Source organism: Micropterus salmoides, unplaced genomic scaffold (assembly GCF_014851395.1).
Source record: "Micropterus salmoides isolate LMB-PRFRI ecotype aquatic unplaced genomic scaffold, ASM1485139v1 Ms_hic_scaffold_10, whole genome shotgun sequence".
NCBI lineage: Eukaryota > Metazoa > Chordata > Actinopteri > Centrarchiformes > Centrarchidae > Micropterus > Micropterus salmoides.
Window position 1 is genome coordinate 1,404,494 of NW_024040041.1, and position 23,700 is coordinate 1,428,193.

At 42.8% G+C, this 23,700-nt stretch overlaps 1 protein-coding gene across 3 annotated transcripts in view; it reads left to right on the top strand.

The window, feature by feature from the left end:
- Positions 1 to 23,700, top strand: part of rbfox1 (RNA binding fox-1 homolog 1) — a 276,075-nt gene that overhangs the window by 115,690 nt on the left and 136,685 nt on the right. For all 3 annotated transcript variants that reach the window (XR_005447445.1, XM_038739155.1, XM_038739164.1), the window contains exons 3-4: positions 16,312 to 16,458; positions 16,657 to 16,710. Coding sequence is in view for 2 of the 3 variants with exons in the window: in XM_038739155.1 (XP_038595083.1) it covers positions 16,312 to 16,458; positions 16,657 to 16,710 (201 nt within the window). In the remaining variant the exon portion in view is untranslated. The remainder of the gene's footprint in view (positions 1 to 16,311; positions 16,459 to 16,656; positions 16,711 to 23,700) is intronic.

Genomic DNA, 23,700 nt, shown 5'->3' on the forward strand with positions numbered 1-23,700 from the left:
TTGTCAGATATGTTGATCTCCCAGGCTCAATCGTCAAACAGTTACCAGTACCTCATCCGTCTCATCCCCCAGCTGTTCACATGGCTATCAATGACATCGTGGATAAACAATCATTTAAACTCCACAATCAACTACTGTCTCTTGCAATCACAATCTAGGGCCAGGGTTAGGGTTAGGGTTACCCTTTTCACATCCCATTCCCGCTCTTTTAAAAAGCCCTGAACGTTTCAGCTTTCTTATTAGTCTTAGGCTGTCTTATTAGTCTTCATTAGCCACAATGGTGTTAAACAACTTACTAAGAACTTCATCCTATTGCTTTTAATTCTGACTGACACCAATCTCAGCACAACCCTGTCCCAGAAGTCACTCCAGTCCATAATGACAAGCATCTCTCTCTGGTAGAGCCCGAACGATTTATCGGCCGGTCAATATTATCGGCCAATATTCAATTCAATACAATTCAATTTATATAGCGCCAAATCACAACAACAATTATCTCACAGCGCTTTTCATAAAAGAGCAGGTCTAGACCGTACTCTATGATGCTATTTACAGAAGCCCAACAGTTCCCACCAAGAGCAGCACTAGGCGACAGAGGCAAGGAAAAACTTCCTTTTAAGAGGCAGAAACCTCGAGCAGAACCATGGCTCAGGGTGGGCGGCCATCTGCCTCGACCGGAGAGAGAGAGAGAGAGAGAGAGAGAGAGAGAGAGAGGGCAGGAGAGCAATAGAGAGAAAAAGAGAGGGATGGAAGGAGAGAGAGGGGAGGGAGGCAGCCTACACAATATACACACACAGAGGTACAGACAGTAAAGGTGATGTTGCTATAGACTAAATGAAAAATGGTACAGATATTTATAGTAGTGTTAATGATAACAATCATAATGTTAATGATTATTATAACAATAAGACTAGCAACAATAGTCGTTGCAGCAGAGGGTGTCGAGCAGGAACACGGGGGCAGCAGGTGACCCGCAACCACAGATCCAGACTCCACAGCTCCAGAGCCAGAAACACCTGCAGGAAGTGATAGGAGGAGAGAGGAGAGGGACGAGAAAGCACAAGACTACCGGAAAGAGGAGAAGTTGTGTTAGTAACATGCAATAATGGGATGAGGTTGCATACAGAGGGAGAGAAAGTAGAGGAGAGAGGAGCTCAGTGCATCATAGGAAATCCCCCAGCAGTCTAGGCCTATAGCAGCATAACTAAGGGATGGTTCAGGACTCACCTGAGCCAGCCCTAACTATAAGCTCTATCAAAGAGGAAAGTCTTAAGCCTACTCTTAAATGTGGAGATGGTGTCTGCCTCCTGAACCCAAACTGGAACCTGGTTCCACAGGAGAGGAGCTTGATAGCTGAACGCTCTGGCTCCTGGTCTACTTTTGGAGACTCTAGGAACCACAAGTAACCCTGCATTCTGGGAGCGCAGTGCTCTGGTGGGGTAGTAAGGTACTATGAGCTCTTTAAGATAATATGGTGCCTGACCATTAAGAGCTTTGTAGGTAAGAAGAATGATTTTAAATTCTATTCTGGATTTTACTGGAAGCCAATGCAGAGAAGCTAAGACAGGAGAAATATGATCTCTTTTCCTGGTTCCTGTCAGAACACATGCTGCAGAATCTGGATCAGCTGAAGAGTCTTAATGGACTTTTTCGAGCAGCCTGATAATAAGGAATTGCAGTAATCCAGCCTAGAAGTAACAAATGCATGGACTAGTTTTTCTGCATCATTTTTAGACAGGATGTTCCAGATTTTCGCAATATTATGTAGGTGAAAAAAGGCGGTCCTTGAAATTTGCTTAATGTGAGACTTAAACGACATGTCCTGATCAAAGACTAATCCAAGATTCCTCACAGTGGTGCTGGAGGCCAGGGCGATGCCATCAAGGGAAACTATATCTTTAGATAATGCGTCACGGAGGTGCTTGGGCCCCAGAACAATAACTTTTGGCACATTTGAAGTTTAGCTAACTGATGAGTTTCATCTGGCTTGATCGATAGAAATAACTGAGTATCATCTGCATAACAATGAAAGCTTATAGATTATTTCCTGATAATATTGCCTAAAGGAAGCATATATAAAGTGAAGAGGATTGGTCCGAGGACAGATCCTTGAGGAACTCCATGACTAACTTTAGCGTGCATGGAGGACCCGACAGGACAGAGACAAGTCCTTTGTCTGATGCAAAAAGGAGGTTGTTAGTAATTTTCACCAGTGCTGTCTCTGTGCTATGATGAGCTCTAAATCCTGACTGAAAATCCTCAAATAAACTACTGCTCTGTAGAAAGTTACACAGCTGTTTAGCAACTGCTTTCTCCAGGATCTTAGTGAGAAATGGAAGGTTAGATATAGGTCTATAGTTGGCTAAAACATCCGGATCAAGTTTGGGCTTTTTCAGAAGAGGTTTAATTACAGCTACTTTAAAGTACTGTGGTACATAGTCTGTTGATAAAGATAGATTGATCATATCTAGTATAGAAATGCTGACTAAGGGTAAAACATCTTTAAGCAACCTAGTCGGGATGGGGTCTAAGAGGCAGGTTGATGGTTTAGATGAAGAAATTATTGAAGTTAGTTGGTAAAGATTGAGGGAAGCAAAGCAGTCTAAACATATATCTGGTTCTACAGCTGTTTCTAAGGTTCCTGAGTTTAGAGATAAGTTGGTGCCAGTTAAGGGCAGGTCTTGGTGAATTTTGTTTCTAATACTTAGAATTTTATCATTAAAGAAGCTCATGAAGTCGTAACGACTGAGAGCTATGGGAATACTTGGCTCAATAGAGCTGTGACTCTCTGTCAGCCTGGCTACAGTGCTGAAAAGAAACCTGGGGTTGTTCCTATTTTCCTCTATTACTGACGAGTAGTACGCTGCTCTGGCATTATGGAGGGCCTTCCTATAAGTTTTAAGACTATCTTGCCAAATTAAACGAGAATTTTCCAGTTTGGTGGAACACCAATTCCTCAGAAGTTTCCGCGATATTTGCTTTAATTTGCGAGTTTCAGTATTATACCATGGAGCTAACCGTCTTTGTTTTATTATTTTCTTTTTTAGAGGAGCTACAGAATCGAGTGTCATTCGCAGCGAGCCGGCAGCACTATCAACAAGATGATCGATTTGGGAGGGACTGAAATTAGCATAGGAGTCCTCTGTTACTTTGTGACTTGATAATGAATTTAGAGCTGATGGAATCGCATCCTTAAATTTAGCTACAGCACGATCAGACAGACATCTTGTATAGAAATTTTTGCCCAATGGCGTGTAGTTCAGCAATACAAACTCAAAAGTTATCAAACAGTGGTCGGATAAAGAGGGATTCTGTGGGAACACTAAATGTTCAATTTAAATACCATATGCCAAAACAAGGTGAAAGAGATGGTGAGAGAGAAACGCAGTACTAAAGCTGTTCTCAACGTCCACATGAATATTAAAATCCCCTACAATAATAACTTTGTCCGTTTTAAGGACTAAAGTTGACAAAAACTCTGCAAATTCAGATAAGAATTCAGAGTACGGCCAGGTGCTCGGTACACTATAACAAAAAGAATTGGTTTCAGTGATTTCCAACTTGTTGCGAAAGACTAAGAACAAGGCTTTCAAATGAGTTATAGTTTAGTTTAGGTTTTGAGCTGATAAGTAGGTAACATATTCTCCATCACCCAGCCAGGTTTCAGTAAGACAAAATCAATATCATAATCTGATATTAGTTAATTTACTAGTACACCTTTAGAAGAGAGAGATCTACATCCACATTTAATTTTCCTATTAGTTTGCACTATTGCTCTTGTGGTTTTAATTTTTATGAGGTTTTTATGCACAGCTCCCTTCTGTTTACCTTTGATTTAAATAATTTCGATGATCGGGGGGCAGACACCGTCACTATAGGATTTTCACTAAGTAACTCCTGAAATGGAGGAGCAGAGTGTGTTAGACTGCGACTCTGCTTAGGGTTTTGGGTGGGTAACTGCTGAATTAGAAGGGCAGAGAAGTGTGTTAGACTGCGACTTTGCCTCCTGGTCTCAACTCTGGGTTGTCATGGATTTGGTCCACTAATAAACTTGGCCAGATTTCTAGAAATGAGAGCTGCTCCTTCCCAAGTGGGATGGATCCGTCTCTCCGAATCAGACCAGGTCTTCCCCAGAAAGTCTTCCAATGATCTACAAAGCCCACATCGTTTGCTGGACACCACCTCGACAACCAACGGCGGAATGACGACATGCGGCTATACATGTCATCACTGGTCAGATTTGGCAGGGGTCCAGAGAAAACTACGGTGTCCGACATTGTTTTTGCATATGTACACACTGACTCAACATTAATCTTAGTGACCTTGGCGTAACCGGGAGTCATTACCGCCGACGTGAATAACAATCTTACTGTATTTACGTTTATCCTTAGCCAGCAGTTTCAAATAAGACTCAGTGTCGCCCGCTCTCGCCCCAGGGATGCACTTAACTATGGCCGCTGGCTTCGCTAACTTCACGTTTCTCAAAATGGAGCTGCCAATGATCAGAGTTGGTTTCTCAGCGGGTGTGTCGCTGAGTGGGGAAAATCTGTTAGAAACGTGAACAGGTTGGTGGTGACCCGTGGGCTTTGAATGCTTACGACTATTCCTCCTTCGGACAGTCACCCAGCCACCCCTTCCTGGCTGCACAGGAGATGCCGGGGGACGGCTACCAGAGGCTAACTCAGGCCGTTCCGCACCAGGGACTGGCTAGCTACAGTAGCTAAAGACTGATCTACCAAGGTGCAGAGCCGGACTTCTAAATCACTGAGCCTCGCCTCCATGTCTAAAAATAAACTACACCTGTTACACGTACCATTACCACTAAAGGAGGCAGAGGAGTAACTGAACATCTGACACACCGAGCAGGAGAAAGTAGGAGAGGGAGAAGCCATCGCTAGCTGCTAAACTAAAGTCGCTAACGGCTAAGCTAAAGTACTGTAGCGTCAGCTACCAAAACTTTTGAACAACTCTAAGATTGAACAGCAGTCACTAAAAGATGGAAAGAACTGTGAGTGCTTAGGCAAAATTACTGTAAGAATAAGTGTTTAGCGGACAGTTGGCCGCTGTAATCTAACAAATGTAACTGGTATTTAGCGAGAGCAGCACAACACGGTACCAACACACAAGCACCGGAAACAGAAATGAGTCAACACACTTACCGCAGTACGTTAGCAACGTCCGTCCCGTTTTTCAGTCTTATGTTCACCAACTTGATCACCAGTTACAAGACAAATCAACTTGTCAGTGTAAATTCAGGTGATGCTGAGCTCCACTCCAAGGCCCTTACAAGGCCCTTACTATCCCCTCAATTGTGTATTTGTTCATCTGTATAATGCAACTGCAGTGTTTTCTGAGTAGCACTCCAACACTCCACCTCCCCAAAGACAATTGACAGTGATCTCTAGGGGGATATTTTCAATGTTCTAATAGAATTCATATGATTTTTATAACTGCATATGTGAGTGAAGCCTAAAAGGAGACAAAACTCCTGCTAGTCATTTGTTGTATAATTCAGTAGATTTTCATAAATATTTATGACACCACTGGCCTTGTGTCTCATAGTGTGTCATAAAGATGGATATTATTTTGCATAGTAATGATGTGTACCCTCAGCACTGCAAAAATGCTTAGTTTTCTTTTTCTTTCTCGAATGGACTTTCAAACTCAATTCACACAGTAAATATTTATCAGTATCAAAGGTTAAGCTCCAATGAAAATCCACGGGTCTGATTATAATAATGTAATTACATAAATACTATTTTTACAGTCTCGTTAAGGGTCAGTTCTGCTTTGTGAGGTGATCTGTCCTGATCAATGTGTCAGCACAATAGATAGCTTCATTTTATGTCCACCTCTAGCCCCTTCAGCCAATGATGCTATCTATGGTGCCGACATGGCTCAAATTGTTGGACTTCTTATTTGTATCCTTCTTGATCATGTGATTGAATGACTTTTATATTTCAACTTTATTCACTTTTATCATGCATTTTCCATTATAAAGGCAGCTATTGAAATAGGGTAATTGAGCCCGTTCTCATTTCAGAGCGTCCAATACCGACATTTTCAGTTATTTGACCAAATAAGCGTCGCCTGACATGCAACTCCTCAAAAATGTAAATACAAAAATGTAACTACACGTCGAGGCGACGCGGACTGTAAGAACTGTGATTGGTCTGCTGGGTAGCCTTGCAATGCCTCTGAGCCGACAGGAAGTGCCCCGTGCTTTGAAGTAAATTTTACAAACCAGCGGCTGTAACTCAGTGGATCAATATATTTGACCGTCACAACCCCAGCAAATTTACTTGTTTCACTATCAGAATGCGATCCGTTCGGTCGATAACATTTGAAAAGTTTATACCAGATGCACGTGTACAATTTTACCCCCATTCACACTGTAGCGCTACTACCAACTAGCGCTACCTACCAGCGCAACCTACCAACTACTAGTAGGTAGGGTTAGCCTCCTTTGTCTTGCTGCAACGTAGCAAATGGTGGCGTTTCATGTGGACGCTGAAGGGTACCTTTGGCGTAAAATAAGTACGCTTTGTCACATGTGCAAGGGGCATTTTTGTAAAATGTGCACATCATGTAGTTTAGCTGTGCTTGAGGACTCCGATGTATTACTCCCAGTCCTCTGAATGATTATTGGTGACATCACCAGTGGGTAGTCAGTCAGTGTTGCCAAAGAGCAGCCCTGGTATAATGCACTCTCCCGGAGGATGTGTGCGTAGTGGGTGGATCCAGGCCATCTTGCCACCAAATTAAAGATGTTATAATTGGCATCACAAGCAATCTGAACATCGATTGAATTGTCCCTTGTGGTTGACATAGATATTCATCTTCAGATGGCGTCTGGATCTGGACATGAGTCCTACGTATCAATGAAGCCATCTTTTTTAGAAATTTAGAATTGTCTTTTGTTTCAGTTATCATCCGATTAAAGAGTGCGGCTATAACGGGCCAGAAATGTTTATAGAACTCAGCAGGGAAGCCATCCGGTCCAGGTGCTTTATTATTAGGCATAAGATTTAGATTTAGATTTAGAGCAGGAATAAATTCATTTTGAGTTAATGATGAATCAAGTAATTTAGTTTGACTTGGGTCAATTTCTGATGAGTATAAATTGCTATAAAATTTTTGAAAGATTTCATTTATCTCATCAGGTGAACTGGTGGGGTTCACTGCAGAGTCCTTAATGACAGAGATTGTTGATTTTTGATGATAATAAAACGTCCTTCACAGTCTGTAATGGTGGTGTTGTGGACAAAAGAAATATTTTTACTTATTAAAATGCATACACCTCTTTATTCTCTAAATTATAGAGAAAGAGTGAAAGGGAGATAGAAAAAGACGAGAACGTCGAGAGGGGGAGGGGGGCAATTTTATGTGTTTACCTAGTTATAGCTGGCGGTGGGGATCTAGAAGAGCCATGGTGTGGTGTCCTTATCACGGTATAACTGTCCATCTACTGTATGTATAATTTGTTCACTGAAATGACCTTCCTTCATCAGTTGTTTGATTGATAGTAGCTGTTTGCTTCGTTGTAGAATGTCCTTCGGGTATTGGTCATTGAGTCTATAGTTTGTACCTTTTAGCTGTCGGCCTTGTTGTCTGACCAGTTCTTTTTGTTTATAGTGCTTGAATTTTGCGATGATCGGCCGTGGTCTGTTGTTATCGTTGTCTTTAGTGCCCATACGGTGGACACGATGGAAGGTGATGTTGTTGACAGTTTCAACGGGTAATTTGAGCTGGGTAGACATTAACTCCTTAATACATTTTTCAGGGTCGTCTGGTGTTTGTTCGGGAATGCCAGTAAAAACTTCATGTTGCGTGCCTGAAGGTCCAGAATGTTCTCTTTTATGATTTTGTTTTCTGCGCTGACAGAGGTGAGTTGGGTGGTTAGTGTGTTGACGGAGTGTTTTAGAGAGTTATTTTATCTGGTGAGTGTTTTGATTTGGACCTCAATGAATTCCAGGCTGTGGCGCAGTGCCTGGAATTCCTGGTGTAGTACTTCTATTAGTGCGATTCTAGCGTCCAGTCCGGTAAGATTACTTTCAATAGAAATTAGAATGTCACTCACTTCTGCACAGCATGGAGGTTTTGGTGATGTGGATGGAGTTGTACCTGTACTGGAGAGGGAGTCAGGACGGGTTCTTTTGGGGTTTGGAGTAGAAGTAGTTTTGGCTTTCTTGCTGTTGTCTGTTTTGTCCTTATTCATGTTGCAGAGTTGGTTGAAATGCTCATCGACGAATTCTTCCAGGTGATCCCGTTTGAGTTGAAAAAGAAAAGGAAAAGGCAAAAAAGGAATTATGTCCGAAGAAAGATGTGTAATTTAGCTCTGTAATCTAGCAGCTGGGGGCCGCCATCTTGAACCTTGAACCGTCCCGTGAGAATAGCGTTCACAGATCCACACGGGTTTCCTGACCTGACAATGTGTGATGATATTTACCCAACAAACCCAACAGTTCCCACCAAGAGCAAGCACTAGGCGACAGAAGCAAGGAAAAACTTCCTTTTGAGAGCAGAAACCTCAAGCAGAACCATGGCTCAGGGTGGGCGGCCATCTGCCTCGACCGGTTAGGGGTGAAAAAGAGAGAGAGAGAGAAAGAGAGAGAGGGCAAGAGAGGGATAGAGAGACAGAGGTTGTTTCTCAATACCGAGTTCACCAAGTTCGGACTTCTGTACTTTAAAGTTCGGCTTGGGAGTACAAACTTCCTGGAACGGGTGCACGCAGTCAGTCGTTGAGCAATTGGAACAGCAGCGGACTTGATGACGGCTGGACCCGTTAGCGAGCGGGACCTCACATCTCCGAAAACGTTGTAGCAATTTTTTAAATCAGCTCTGTCTTGAGAAATCAACCACATATTTGGGGTTTAAACAACTAGATTCCAGAACAAGAACAGCAGTACTGTAAGTTATTGTTGTGAGTTTTCTCCTCCGACATTTCTGCTTTTTGGCGGCAAAATGCATTCTGGGATATCTGGCTATCCGAAGTCCACGCAAGTGACCACCGATGCAGGCTCGGTAAAACGGGCGGAGCGAGAACACATCCAGATATTGGAACAGTACTTTGGCTGCGACTGATGACGTTTCACAAGTCCACAAGAACACAAGTACAAGTACAGAAAAGAGCGCAGATTGAGAAACAGCCAGAGAGAGAGGGATGGAAGGAGAGAGAAAGAGGGGAGGGAGGCAGCCTACACAATATCCACACAGAGGTACAGACAGTGAAGGTGATATATAGGGAGAGAAAGAAGAGAAAGGAGCTCAGTGCATTATGGGAAATCCTCCGGCAGCCTAGGCCTATAGCAGCATAACTAAGGGATGGTTCAGGACTCACCTGAGCCAGCCCTAACTATAAGCTTTATCAAAGAGGAAAGTCTTAAGCCTACTCTTAAATGTGGAGATGGTGTCTGCCTCCTGAACCCAAACTGGAATCTGGTTCCACAGGAGAGGAGCTTGATAGCTGAACGCTCTGGCTCCCATTCTACTTTTCGAGACTCTAGGAACCACATCTAGAAGTCTCATCGGGTCTGTCTGCTGCACTCCTTCCACCACATTATCGAACCTTGCTCTCAGAATGATTAAACATAAGGCTAAAGAGCATGACAAAAATACCTATTTGCAATCTTTCTAATCAGTGCTGAGATCACACTTTTTCTACTAAATAAAATACACCCTTTTACTTTAAATAAGTGGCCTATTTAAATTATTCAATAGTTTTCAAACATAATGGCATTCAAAATGTATTTTGTATTTATGAATAAATGACAGCCAACCCCTTTTAATATAGATGACAGCTCTTCACTTGCTGCTGGTGTTAGCGTTAGCCTCACAGGCTGACAGGCTGACAGGAAGAGTACCCAGTACAGGAGGTCCTGATTCTGAGCTGGTGTGGTGTGTGGTGATAAGCTTAATATGATGGTTTGATGTGCTTAAAAGTAACTGGAAGAATCTGACTGCTGTTCACTCTGACAGCAGTCAGACAGCAGTGGTGAGAAGTGGCTTAGTACATTTAAAAACAAACAGATTTTAAAAAACACATTGTATAAACTTATACAATACAAAAAAATGTTAAAGTTAGTTTTCAAGAGTTTGGCTTGTGACCTCTTAAAAGCAGTGTGTAGTTGGGGACCTGTGTCTCATGTTTCAAATGTCTATGTCCATGATAGCTTCACTAAAGTGGGATATATCTGGCAATATTCACAAGGCCACACCTAAACATACAGATACAGATAAACAGAGTTTTCACACTTTAATTTTACAGCTTGGGTAACTAAAGAAATCACTGTTAAATAGCTTCGACTGAGTAAATTTGCTTGTAATGGCTGTGATTTTAGCCAGCGACAGGTGCTGAATTCTTATTTCACCTATTTCAGCTTGTTAAGACATCAATATTAACTAGAGTTATAGCCTACTTAAAATCACAATTGTTGTAATGTGCAAATAAAAGCCAGAAACAGCCCAACGCAATATCCACACAGAAAAGCAAATTAACAGTAAAGGTGGTAGTGGTACAGACATCAATGAAATGATGAATGAATGAATAATAGTACTAACAATAATAGCAATATGTTGTGTGTCGAGCAGGAATATAGGGGCAGCAGGAGGCCTGCAACGACAGATCCAGACCCCACAGCTCCAGAGCCAGAAACACCTGCAGGAAGTGCTAAAAGGAAAGAGAGGAGAGGGACGAGAAAGCAATAAAGCACAAAACAAGAGGGAAGAATTACAGTCCGTAATATGCATTAGTGGGATAAGATGAAGAAGGAGATTCAATTCAATTCAAACAACTTTATTTATCCCCGCAGGTCAATTCAGTTTTAGCCTGCCAGTCGTATCAAACAAGACAAAAACAACAACTACAATCAATCAAGCATTCAGAAACCCTGTCAATGACATCATATACCCAAGCATGGACTATAATTCAAGAAGATAGATAATTCTAATTCTAAGTAATTAATACAGAGGTTTACAATGCCTGGCACATGTCTAGTTGCCGCTGTCAGCAGTATTTAAAAGCCTGATGGCAGATGGAATAAAATAATTTGCATATCTGTTTTTCTTTGGGGGCGCGAGGTAGCGCTGTCCTGAGGGCATTAAACAGACTTCCTGACTAAGAACGTGGTCAGAATGACTGATGACTTGTCTAGACTTCAGGTCTACCAGATGAACTCCAATGATCTTGGAGCATATTTTAACAATGCTGCTGAGTTTATTCTTGTCCTTCACAGATGGGAGGAATAAGTCCAGAAGATAGAATAACAAGGGCAGATGTAAAACTTTTTTATTTTTTTATTATTTATTAATAAATCCTTCTCACTCTATAGTAAGAAGTGAGATTCTGTCTCAACCTCCCTTTTATGAGAAGGCTGTATCCAGGCTGTATCCACTCCATCTGTACATTGTCAGTGTTTTCCGTAATTTTCTAACAGTCATGGTGGCCAGGTAGGCCTACTGTGCCACCATGTGATTTGATGGTTTCATTCCAATATTTGATGCCTTTTCCTTTGGTTTTAAGATGATTTGGTTGGGCCAGATTGTTTGGTGACTGTTGTGAAGCCCTGGTGTGTATGGGCAGAGTTTCAGGACGAGCTAGCGTCTTAGTTCAACTCTTGGCCCTGAAGTAGGAATGGCTAGATAGGAGGTGTTTAAAAATTTGATGACTTACTTTTGAATTTCAGTTGTTAGAGCTTATTGGAGCAGCAAGTCCTTATCTGCCTGCATTACATTGTGTGTCTGTGAACTCTAAGTACTGTATGTTTTTGCACAAAGGGTACCATTTTAGCATCATTGTTCAATGCTACAATCAGGCCTTGTATAAATAACTGAAAAAGTTCACGTAGGGAGGGGTCCCAGTGGTTGGACTTTAACACAGGACACGAGTGTTTGTTTCCTGTATGAAACCAATATTCAATGTTAATTCTTTTTAACTAGCTACATAACATATACTCACTGGCCACTTTATTAGGTACACCTTGCTAGTAATGCGGTGGACCCCCTTTTGCTTTCAGAACGGCCTTTTCAGAACGGCCTTAATTCTTCGTGGGATACTTTCAGCAAGGTGTTGGAAACATTGGAAACATTCCTCAGAGACTTTAGTCCATATTGACTTGACAGCATCATACAGTTGCTGCAGATTTGTCGGCTGCACATCCATGATGAGAATCTCCTGTTCCACCACATCCCAAAGGTGCTCTATTGGATTGAGATCTGGTGACTGTGGAGGCCACTGGAGTATAGTAAACTGTCATGTTCAAGAAACCAGTTTCTGATGATTTGAACTTTGTGACAGGCGCGCGGTGCTGAAGTGGTTAGCATCATTTAAAAGAACCCTAACCCCACACCATTACACCACCACCAGCAGCCTGAGCCATTGTTAAAAAGCAGGATGGATCCATACTTTCATGTTGTTTACGCCAAATTCAAGACTTATCAGACTCATCAGCTTTTCCAATCTTCTATTGTCCAATTTGGTGAGCCGGTGTGAATTGTAGCCTCAGTTTCCTGTTCAAGTTTAATGTCCCCATTCTGATGCTCAGTTTAAACTTCAGCAAGTTGTCTTGACCACATCTATATGCCTAAATGCATTGAGCTGCTGCCATGTGATTGGCTGATTAGCTATTTATGTTATCAAGCAAATGAACAAGTGTACTTACTAAAGTGGCCGGTAGGTGTATATAATATGTAATATGTAAAGACATTTGCAGCATCTAAGAGCTCTATTGAGGCTTTTGAATCAGTCCTTTAAATCAGTCTTCCTGTCTATTGTTTTTAACAACAAATTCTGAAGTAGTACATGTTTTTAACAGCTAGGCTTCTCACTGCATTGTTTCTCTTGGTTACATTTTATTGTCTTTTCCGTGAGAACCTGTTGTTAGACATCATCTCTGTTTGATACCTCCAATATGTCTGTAACCACCCTACATTGTGTGTTGCCTCCCTTCACATATCAATTTCTGATGCCAGAAGGGATGAGATTAGATTCTTTGTCTCACAGTGTGTTTGTTTTACTTCCTCGGTGCAAGTGTAGGCGGATGTCGCCACCAACGAAGAGCTCTGTACAAATGGCAGTTGCTGCTGTGTGTGTGCACTCCTTTCCATATGTGCCAGTGTATACCTAGGTATTGCGGAAGACTTGCAGTCTGCTGGCCTTATGCTGCTTCTTTTCAAGCTCACACATACACACACAGGTTGTATTTTTAGCTGGCTTAGAGTCTGGGACTGTTTGTGAGCAAAGGAAAGCCAAAGAAGGAATGGAGAACAGTCATTCTTGTAGGATCGTGTTTTCAGCATGTTACATGTGGATATAGCAGCAGGCGCCACTGAAATCTCCAGGTGTCGCTTTGTTTGTTTGCTTTGTTTGAGTGTTTTGTATTGCATTGCACTATAGCCTAATAATATGTGAAGAGGACCTGTTCATAAATAAATTAGCTCTAAAGCCAGGAAAGAGACACACCTACACATACACATGCACACACACACACACGCACGTGCCTACACACACACACACACACACACACACATACACATGCACACACACACACATACACACACACACACTTGCACTGTAACAGGAGACTGTGGAGTCCTCTTGTGTTTAACAGCCATTGATCTCACTTACGCTGGGAACTAAAGGACAACCACAGACTGCTGCTTCTCTGTATATGTGTGCATGAACATCTAGTATGTCTATGTGTTTGCATAGTTTTAACGATTTCCAGGTGAAACTCCTTTTCGTCTCATGCACCATTTATAACTTCTTCTAAAGCATGGGCTCAAAGGATCCGTTGCCTGAGTTCTGATACTGTGTTCTCATAATAAGGACAGTTATTAATATGAGAACCAACCGGACATTAAAGAGCAACTTTACAGCCCATTGTTGCTTTTACATGCCCTCTTCACGTTCACATCTCCCGCTCATTTCTAATTATAACCCATAATGGGAGTTACATATGTAACTATGGCTCTATGATTACTGGATAAAATGGTATGTGATACTTGGATTTCCTTGTCTTTGTCAGGGTCAATTAAACTAAATTTAAACACAAATTTGCCCACATCTAACTGAATGTGATGGTACCTTGTTCTTCAGGGGCTGGAGTATAAGGCAGTGTCATATATTGTCCACTTATTATTTGGGGTCTAGACAACAGACTCACTTCATTTGAAAGATGGAAAGAATTGCTGTTACGAAGAACTAACCCGAAAATGTGGATGTAGTGTTAAGTTTATCTGAACAATTTAAATCACAATTGTTCATCCTCTGGGGAGCATTGCGCAGTATATTTCATTGCAATCTGCACTTTCGATTGTTCTGTTAGTTGTGTGCAAAGTTCAGGGTCATCATTTGGGACTCCTGAATGACAATGACGCTCTCAGTGGCTTGTTTGTGCATTACAATGAACGCAGTTGCACATTCTTTACCTCTGGAAAAGTAGTTTGGCAAAATAATCCTAACTCAAGTCACTTATCAGATTTTACAATACCTTTCAACTGCATCTCACTGCCTTTACAGCAAATGGAGTCTTCAAGTCACAATGTCAGCACTCACAACAAACCATTCATCACCTCTATCTCTGCAGGACGACAGAACATCCAGCTTTGTCTCTTAACTTCCAGTTGCTATTGTTGCTAAAATACAAGTAAAAATTGTGGTCCTGGTCTGTTCACACAGCCTACTGTATATTTTACAAAGCTGGGGACTCACAATTACATTTATGAGGAGGTCATATGACCTGACACCAACACATCCACACATAGCCACTTATTGGATTAATCAGACAAACTTTCAACTAACTTACTTTGTGTACTTAAGTAGTTTATTTCAGTATCTGTACTTTAGTATTTTTAGTTGTTGCAACTTTTTATTTTTTGGCCCCATTCATCCTGAGCTGAACTCAAAGATCTAAGACCTTCTCTATGTACATAAAAAGCCTATTTCTCTCAAATATTGTTCACAAATCTGTCAAAATCTGTGTTAGTGAGCACTTCTCCTTTGCCGTGATAATCTATCCACCTCACAGCTGTGGCATATCAAGATGCTGATCAGACAGCATGGGGATTGCACAGGTGGGCCTTAAGCTGGCCGCAATAAAAGGCCATTTGAAAAAGTGCTGTTTCACTGTCAGACTGTCAAAACAGTCCTGCACTTAAAGCACTTAAACAACTGCACTTAAAGTTTTGTTGATAAGAAAGTGTTTGCCGTACCAGCAGGATTTGGTAAGTTTGATTTACCAACTACATTACAGCACAAGCTCCGTTTATCTGATTGATTGTAGTTATGTCCAATTCCAGAGGTCTGTGCCCGTTAATATCTCCCCTAGGAACGCATAGGGCCCGTGTCCACCAAAGCGTTTTTTTATGCTAGGGTCTTTATTCAGTTCATTGCAATGGGAGTGCTGCATATTAAAAACGTTTTAAAAAGCGTGACGAGGCACTGAGCATTTTTTTTCCGGTCGCCGAGAGTTGAAAAATGTTTGACTTTGGGGAAAATGCTGCATTCGTCACTGTCACTTTTTACTCAGCTGTCCAATCACAATAGAGGAGGGGCTGGACAAATACCACACCGTAGCAATGGTTACTATCCTGGAACCGGGCTTCTTCCAACCTCTTAAAGCTCTTAAACCAAACAGTGGTACCCACATACGGCGAGTCCATCCTCTCTCTACCTGCTTCAGCCTTCTCTTCATGCAGAGCAAGGGCCAGAGCAAGTACTCTACTCTGTGTTGACATTTTTACATCCAGTAAAGTTAGCTAGAACTACTTGCAACAAATGTATCATAGCAACCAAAGCAGTCGGAAAAAACGCTGCACCTCAAAAACGCCCGCTAGTGCTCCCTGCTGGGCGTTTTCAGAAGAGAAGCTGGCATTTTCAGCTGGCAAAAAACGCTTTGGTGGACACGGGCCCATAGTGTAGGAAAAAAATCCTGTCATCCTTGTTACTGCAGTAGGGACTCCTGCTGGTAAAGGCACCTGCATGGAGGGAGACAGGAATGAATTTTGGCAAGTCCCCAGACCAATGGAAGTGAGACCAGTGTGGTCTCACGCAGATGGCAACATTTTTAGTAATGTCAGATACAGATTAGATACGCCCTGTCAGGAAACTGGAATGGGGACTCTCAATGGCTGGGAGTTGGCTGAGGACTGGCTCCCAGTTGACGGGCAGGTGAGAGCCCTTCGGTTCTGAGTGCTGTCACTCAATACAGAACATGTGCAGATGCTTTTGTTGTCAAGCAGACAGTTTTATGTTCCAAAATGTAACAAATCTTATCCAACTTACACATGTGCCCTTTATTCTGTGTTTTTCAGCAAACAGAAGATGCCGACCAGACAGACAGTCAGCCACCAACACAGACCGTACCTGAAAGCACAGACAGCAAGGCCCAACCCAAGAGACTTCATGTCTCCAACATCCCCTTCAGGTTCAGAGACCCAGACCTCAGACAAATGTTCGGTGTAAGTACAACAATACCTGACATACCTGGCATTTCTGAAATTTGAGACATCCCAGGTTGATTTTTATAAGACATTTGGGAAAAGATAAATGACAAAGAAAAGTGGTTGGGTTTTAATGTTCTGTTGAATTGATGACATTTTGGACATGATTTAAAAACCATCAATCACTCAGCATTTCCTTGTTTTGTTTCTTTACAGCAATTTGGCAAAATCTTAGATGTGGAAATCATCTTCAACGAGCGTGGTTCTAAGGTACATGTTGTTTCTGATTTTTGTCTCTGAAGTATTTTATTTGATCAGGTGTTTTCTATTATTATTATAAGGTTCAGAAGAATCAATTGTTTATATTCAAGGAACACAGTTGGTTCTGCTTTTTGAACCTTGACATATCTTGTGTCCTGGAAACAGTTGAAATTGATGTTGCGCTGCATTGTATTTTTGGTAAGATGGAAAAGTCAAAAATGAAAAATGTTATTTTAAATTATTACTTTCACTTACTTTGATCAACATAATTGATTGATTATGCCTAATTTATTTCTGCATCCACAAAATACATTAGGGTTTTCTCAATACAGTTTCTGCAAAGTCATGCTGAGTTTAAACTTTGCAAGTTGAACATTGGAATCTAAATTCACAAGAGCAGGGGGACACAGGACCCTCAAAGTGCAATCCGGACGACAGAATATTTACTGACATCAGCAGCTCATTTATAGTTATTTATAGTAAACCAAACTTCATATTGTACACTATACTACATCAGGAAGGCCAGCTATTGAGATAACCAACCTGAAAGCAGAAATACACATATTAGAAGTCTAAATGGTTTATATCTCACCTAAGCTTCACAACATAGCATCATCAATGTCTTAAGGCTTTTCTCAGACTGTTTTGAGGTGGTTGTGGCCAACCTGCTTGGAGTAGTACATCCCAGAGTTAAACTTGACACTTCCTGTTACCAGTAGGTGGCGCTATGACTTTGAGTGAATATTGGCACAATGTTGGTGCAGAATTTAGCATGTACACTAAAGTTGCAACAACTTCCTGTTCTGGTGAGATGGATCTGCAGGGATGTTTCCTGCCCGTTTCCTGACTCTGGAAATGTTTAAGTCCTGAATGGAGGGCAGTTTGGCACCGATGATTTTTTTCTGCAGTCCTGACTGCCCGTTGTAGTCTGCTCCTGTCCTTTTTGCTGGCACATCCAAACCAGACAGTGATGGACGTGCAGAGGACAGACTGGATGATGGCTGTGTAAAAGTGGATCAACAGGTCCTTAAGCAGGTAGAGCTTCCTGAGCTGGCGCAGGAAGTACATCCTCTGCTGGGCCTTCTTGATGATGGTGTCAGTGTTGGGCTCCCACTTCAGGTCCTGGGATATAGTGGATCCCAGAAACCTGAAGGATTCCACAGCAGACACAGGGTTGTTGAGTATGGTGATGGGGGGCAGAGAGGGGGGGCTCCTCCTGAAGTCCACGGTCATCTCCACAGTTTTGAGCGTGTTAAGCTCCAGGTTGTTCTGACCGCACCAGAGAGCCAGCTGATCAACCTCCTGTCTGAAGGCCAATTCATCACCGTCGTGGATGGGGCGGATGACCAGGGGTTTGACAGATGTGTCCCCGTGTTCCTGCTCGACACCCTCTGCTGCAACGACTATTGTTGCTAGTCAGTTATTGTTATTATTGTTATTATAATCATTAACATTACGATTGTTACCATTAACACTATTATAAATATCTGTACCATTTTTCATTTAGTCTATAGCAACATCACCTTCACTGTCTGTACCTCTGTGTGTATATTGTGTAGGCTGCCTCCCTCCCCTCTCTCTCTCCTTACATCCCCCCCCCTCTCTCTCTCTCTTTCTCTCTCTCTCTCTCTCTCCTTCACCCCCAACCGGTCGAGGCAGATGGCCGCCCACCCTGAGCCATGGTTCTGCTCAAGGTTTCTGCCTCTTAAAAGGAAGTTTTTCCTTGCCTCTGTCGCCTAGTGCTTGCTCTTGGTGGGAACTGTTGGGCTTCTGTAAATAGCATCATAGAGTACGGTCTAGACCTGCTCTTTTATGAAAAGCGCTGTGAGATAACTGTTGTTGTGATTTGGCACTATATAAATAAAATTGAATTGAAATTGAATAGATGTATCTCTAGAGGTGCAGTCGTTGGTGTAGAGGGAGAAGAGCAGGGGGGAGAGCATAGACCCTGGGGGGTGCCAGTGCTAATAGTCCAGTGCTTGATGTGATGTTGCCCAGCCTCACCTCCTGTCAGTCAGGAAGTCTGTGATCCAATGACAGGTGGAGGCTAGCACAGTGAGCTGGGTGAGTTTGGTGCTGAGGATGTCCAGGATGATGGTGTTGAACGCCGAGCTGAAGTTCACGAACAGGATCCTTGCATATATCCCTGGAGAGTCGAGGTGTTGCAGGATGTGATGCAGTCCCAAGTTGACTGCATCATCCACTGACCTGTTAGGCAAACTGCAGGGGGCCTGTAATGTCCTTCATGTGGACCGGGCTACAGGCCTGTAGTCATTTAATCCAGAGATAGAGGGTTTTTTGGGGATGATTGTGGAGCGTTGTGGAGCAGGAGGGAACTTCACACAGCCCCAGTGATCTGTTGAAGATCAGTGTGAAGATGGGGGCCAGCTGGTCTGTGCAGATTTTCAGGCAGGATGGTGACACACCGTCAGGGCCAGGAGCCTTCCTGATCTTCTGCCTCTGGAAGCAGGTGAGGGGTTAGCAGGTTGACAGAATGGCAGTAAGGGAAGGTGATTGTTTGAAGATGATGTTGGAGCGGGGGAGAGGTGTGACTGTGGGGTTCTCAAACCTATAGTATAAAAACCATTCAACGCTTGTCTTTGAGTACCAGCAGTGTTGGGTGATGGTCACCTGTAGTTTGTGAGTGTCCGCAGGCCTCTCCACGCCAGGTGTAGTAACGCCTCACTAACACAGGCCTGAGGTGGAATGTAAACGGCGTTAGCTCTGAGGAGCAGCAGTTCATCGTTATTTCTCGTCAGTTAAAAAGCTGTCTCGCGAGACTCACGCAAATTACATTTTTCACATGCTGTCAAGCCACAGATTAATTTCCTCATGCAGTGAAATACAAATGTATAAACTGAATAGATAGACTTACGGAGCGAATCAACTCCGCCCATCTGATTGACAGTGGCGTAACCCGCTCGCGCTGTGAGTCCAGACAACTGTGACGAGTGGTAATGTAGCTGATAGAGTTTTGCAACATTAACATTTACAAACTGAAGCCAGCCTTGCTCTGTTTGGAACTGTGAGCTGCACTTCTACTTATCTGAGCTGCTGAAGTTAACATGTGTGGATATGTGGTGAGATTTCTGCCTGATAAAAAGTGCTTCATTTATTTTCGGTTTCACATGCAACATGCAGTCCCAAACTGCGTCAGGGCAGGTAGACTTCTCATCAAATGATGACGTTAGTCTGGTAATATTCTTCCTTTTTTGTGGACATGTCAGAGAACACGTCATATGTGGGAGAAATTTTAAATGTGCAGAAAGTTTTGATGCAGAAAAGCTCCCGAAACATAGGAGCTATTAATGTTCAGGAGTTTATAAATAAATAAAAATTTAATAATTTATCATTGAGGTGACTAAATCAAGACTCAGCAGGGATGATATTACATTTTACATATTACATTAGAGAAAAGTTGATCTACAGGAGAAACAGGTCTGAAAGCAGCACAGAATGACTGAGAGCTGCCCTGCATTATATTCTGTTATAGTTAGACTATGGAGATTGAATTGTCACCTGCCACCTGATTTTATTTTTTTTAATTGCCCTAAACTGGTGGAGACAATTCATCATAATGCAGTGTTTAATGCTCAAAATTTTCATATAAAGATTTTTTTAATAGTGTTAAAGCATCGTCTTGTCTGGTCTCGATCTCGTGAACCCAGTCTCGAATCTCATTTCGTCTGGTGGGTTAAGTGTCTTTAAGTGTCACACCCCTAACAGCTACATCGGTCCACAAGATAAAACGTATTAGTTTCACAATACCAGCTATAAAATAGTGAGATGCCTACGTAGATATTTTGCATATTCTTTCTATTGGCCTGCGTCCACGTCACTTGTCTGTCTAAGTTTCTTTCTGTGAAAATTCTCAGTGCAAAATGCAGTATTTTATATATATAATACAGCATTAAAATGCATTTTCATAACAATTCTTGTGAAAAATGTGTTTTCTTTTCATAATTTTCATTCAGTGAATGTACACTGAACAAAATTATATTTTTTTTGTGGCCAGCCTAAGGCACAAATGTGCAAAACCCATGCTGTCTGATCAGCATCTTGATATGCCACACCTATGAGGTGGATGGATTATCTCAGCAAAAGAGAAGTACTGACTAACACAGATTTTGACAGATTTGTGAACAATATTTGAGAGAAATAGGCCTTTTGGGTACATAGAGAAAGTCTTAGATCTTTGAGTTCAGCTCATGATGAATGGGGGCAAAAACAAAAGTTTTGTTCAGTGTACATTTAGTTTGCTAATTATTACGATTAAGATTCTTTCAGGTCTGGCCAGAAAATTGTTGAGCTAATATGATGCTAACGTCAGGCTAACATTGAGCTAGAAGGATGCTAAATTGAAGCTAACAGGAGCCCAACATGAAGCTAACACGCGGTCTGCCCGTGGATCAGCTGACCAGTGAGACCCCATGTGACCACGTTGCTGCCATTAGCTGCGGCTAACCACATCTAAAAACTTAATTGCTTGCTACTGGCCTGACACTCGTCGCTCAGAGCAAGCGACAGGTATGCTATGGGTCGGGACTGTGTGTGAAAACCTTGTTGCTCCTTGTGTGGAAGATGTTGAATAAATGCTGTCTGTGCCTGTCTCAGCCAACTCAGCCACACCAAGCACACATTCCCCACACTGTGTGAGGCACAGAAGGCAGGCTGTGTCATATGAGCCTACAAAAGCGAACGTTATGGTTCGTGTGGACAGGACACACATTGTCTGCTTTGCTGCTCCACACATTACGCACATTCCCCCCAGCAGAGACCACGCGTAACCACGCGTAATCACGACTTCACCGACGCAGTCCCTTTGTCTGAATGAGCCCACAGTAGCGATAATTACACTTCGTGCGGACATAGCATTACACACACGCCCCACACTGGCTTGCATGAGCACACATGCAAGAACCCCCCCCACCCACCTGCGACGGCGGCAGGAGCAGTGGAGTAGCTTCTCCTCATGGCCACCAGGGCGCCTCATCAGTAGGTACGGCTGCTTTCAGAGCGCTACTTGGAGTGTCTCGTGTCTTGCTCAATGGATAGATGGATGAACAGTCTGATCTGCCAAGGGCACAGGCCAGTGTGCCTCCTCCCTCCCCCTAAAACAGCTGCTGGTCTTCAGACGCCTCCCTGATAGGCTGGGGAGGGACCTGCCTCTCTTAGGTGGTGGGCAGTCTGCGCATCCTGGTTTCCCTGCCTTCAGCAGCTGCTGTCGCTATCCCACTGCGGCTCCACAGTGGGATTTGGTGCTGGTTTTACGCGCCCTCACCAAAGCCCCTTTTGAGCCTTTGGAGATGACTGACCTGAAGTTCCTTTCGGCCAGGCTCGCCTTGCTCGTGGCTCTCACGTCAACCATGAGGGTCAGCGATCTGGCTACCCTCTCTGTGGCCCCTTCATGTCTCAGGATCCAGGGTGACGACAGCTTGGCTGTCCTGCACCCTAATCCTGCATTTATGCCTAAGAGCATCACCAGCTCTTTTAGGTTGAGAGTGGTTATCCTCTCAGGCTTCTTTCCTCCCTCCCATGGGTCTGAGGAGCTACATCCCACCTCCTCTGTCGCCTTGTTCATGAACTACAAGAAACAGTCCAAGGGGCTTCCCCTGTCAGCGCAGCGTCTGTCTCACTGTCAATACGAGGCTATTTCACAATGAATCTCCCCTGCATGGCATCAGGGCGCACTCCACGAGAGGTGTCTCTTCCTCTGGTGGAATGACAGTGGACGACATCTGCACAGCAGCCTGAGTGTGTGGTGGCATTGACTCATCCTGCTTCGCCTCTAACCCAATAGCGATAGCCTTAGAGGGTGATGCCTATTTGAAGTAGAACGGTAGTTATGTATTGTAACTCCTGATACTATGAGTATAGGCGCAGCCCTCTAACTTGCGGGCCTCACTGGACGTGTGGTTCTCAGTGCTGAAGAAAACGCATTATGGGAGCTGATAGCTCATATTGGCTAATGATATCGGTCGGGCTCTAGGATTGTATATTACGGGGGTCACGTTAGTAACAGTGACTGAGAGGTGGAGAAGCTATGTACCTGCGTATCTGTAAAAGGACAATAAATCTCAATTGAAAGTTACAAAGCAAACAGCGGAAGGTCCGAGATAATGTAGAGTTAACTACCCTGCCTTGCATCACTTGAGCAGACAGGGCTACATCCCGACACGGTGTCTTCACATAAGAAGCAGAAAAGTGGCTGTTCCAAGCAACAGAGAAAAAAGGCGTGTGCTTCATTTCTAAGTGAGGTTAGAGCCCATTGGCAAAAGGAAGTAAAAATTCGAAAGATGATTTCATATTATGAGGGGCTCTTTTATATATTATTAGAGAGTGCTATAGGGCGTAAAACGTATGAATCAAAACAATGTATTTAAATAGCAGATGTGCAATTAAAATTGGTATCAAAAGAACAAATTTCTTCTCACAGTTGACATGGGGTGAAACAGGGCTGCAGTATGAGATCAACCCTCTTCATCATATATATTACATTTTCAGAACTGCTTTTTAAAGCACTGGGTAACCTTGTAGTGTTTTTGTATGTGCAAAGCTCCATGGTCAAGCTAGCAATAAAGAATATGCACATCGGTTAGACTTTCAAAATAAACACGTTGTTGTTTGGTTTAGGTACCAAAAGTACTTGGTCATGTTAAGGAAAAGATCATGGTTTGGGTTCAAATAAGTAAGTGAAGTGCCTTGTTTTTCAGACGTGGATTCAGGCCAAGTTATAAAACTTAAGTTAGTTACATGCACTGACCGGCCACTTTATTAGGTACACCTGTTCAATTGCTCGTTAACACATCAACTCAATGCATTTAGGCATGTAGACGTGGTCAAGACAACTTCCTGAAGTTCAAATCGAGCATCATAATGTGGAAAAAGGGTGATTAAAGTGACTTTGAACGTGGCATGGTTGTTGGTGCCACACGGGCTGGTCTGAGTTTTTCAGAAACTGCCGATAAACTTTGGATTTTCACACACAACCATCTGTAG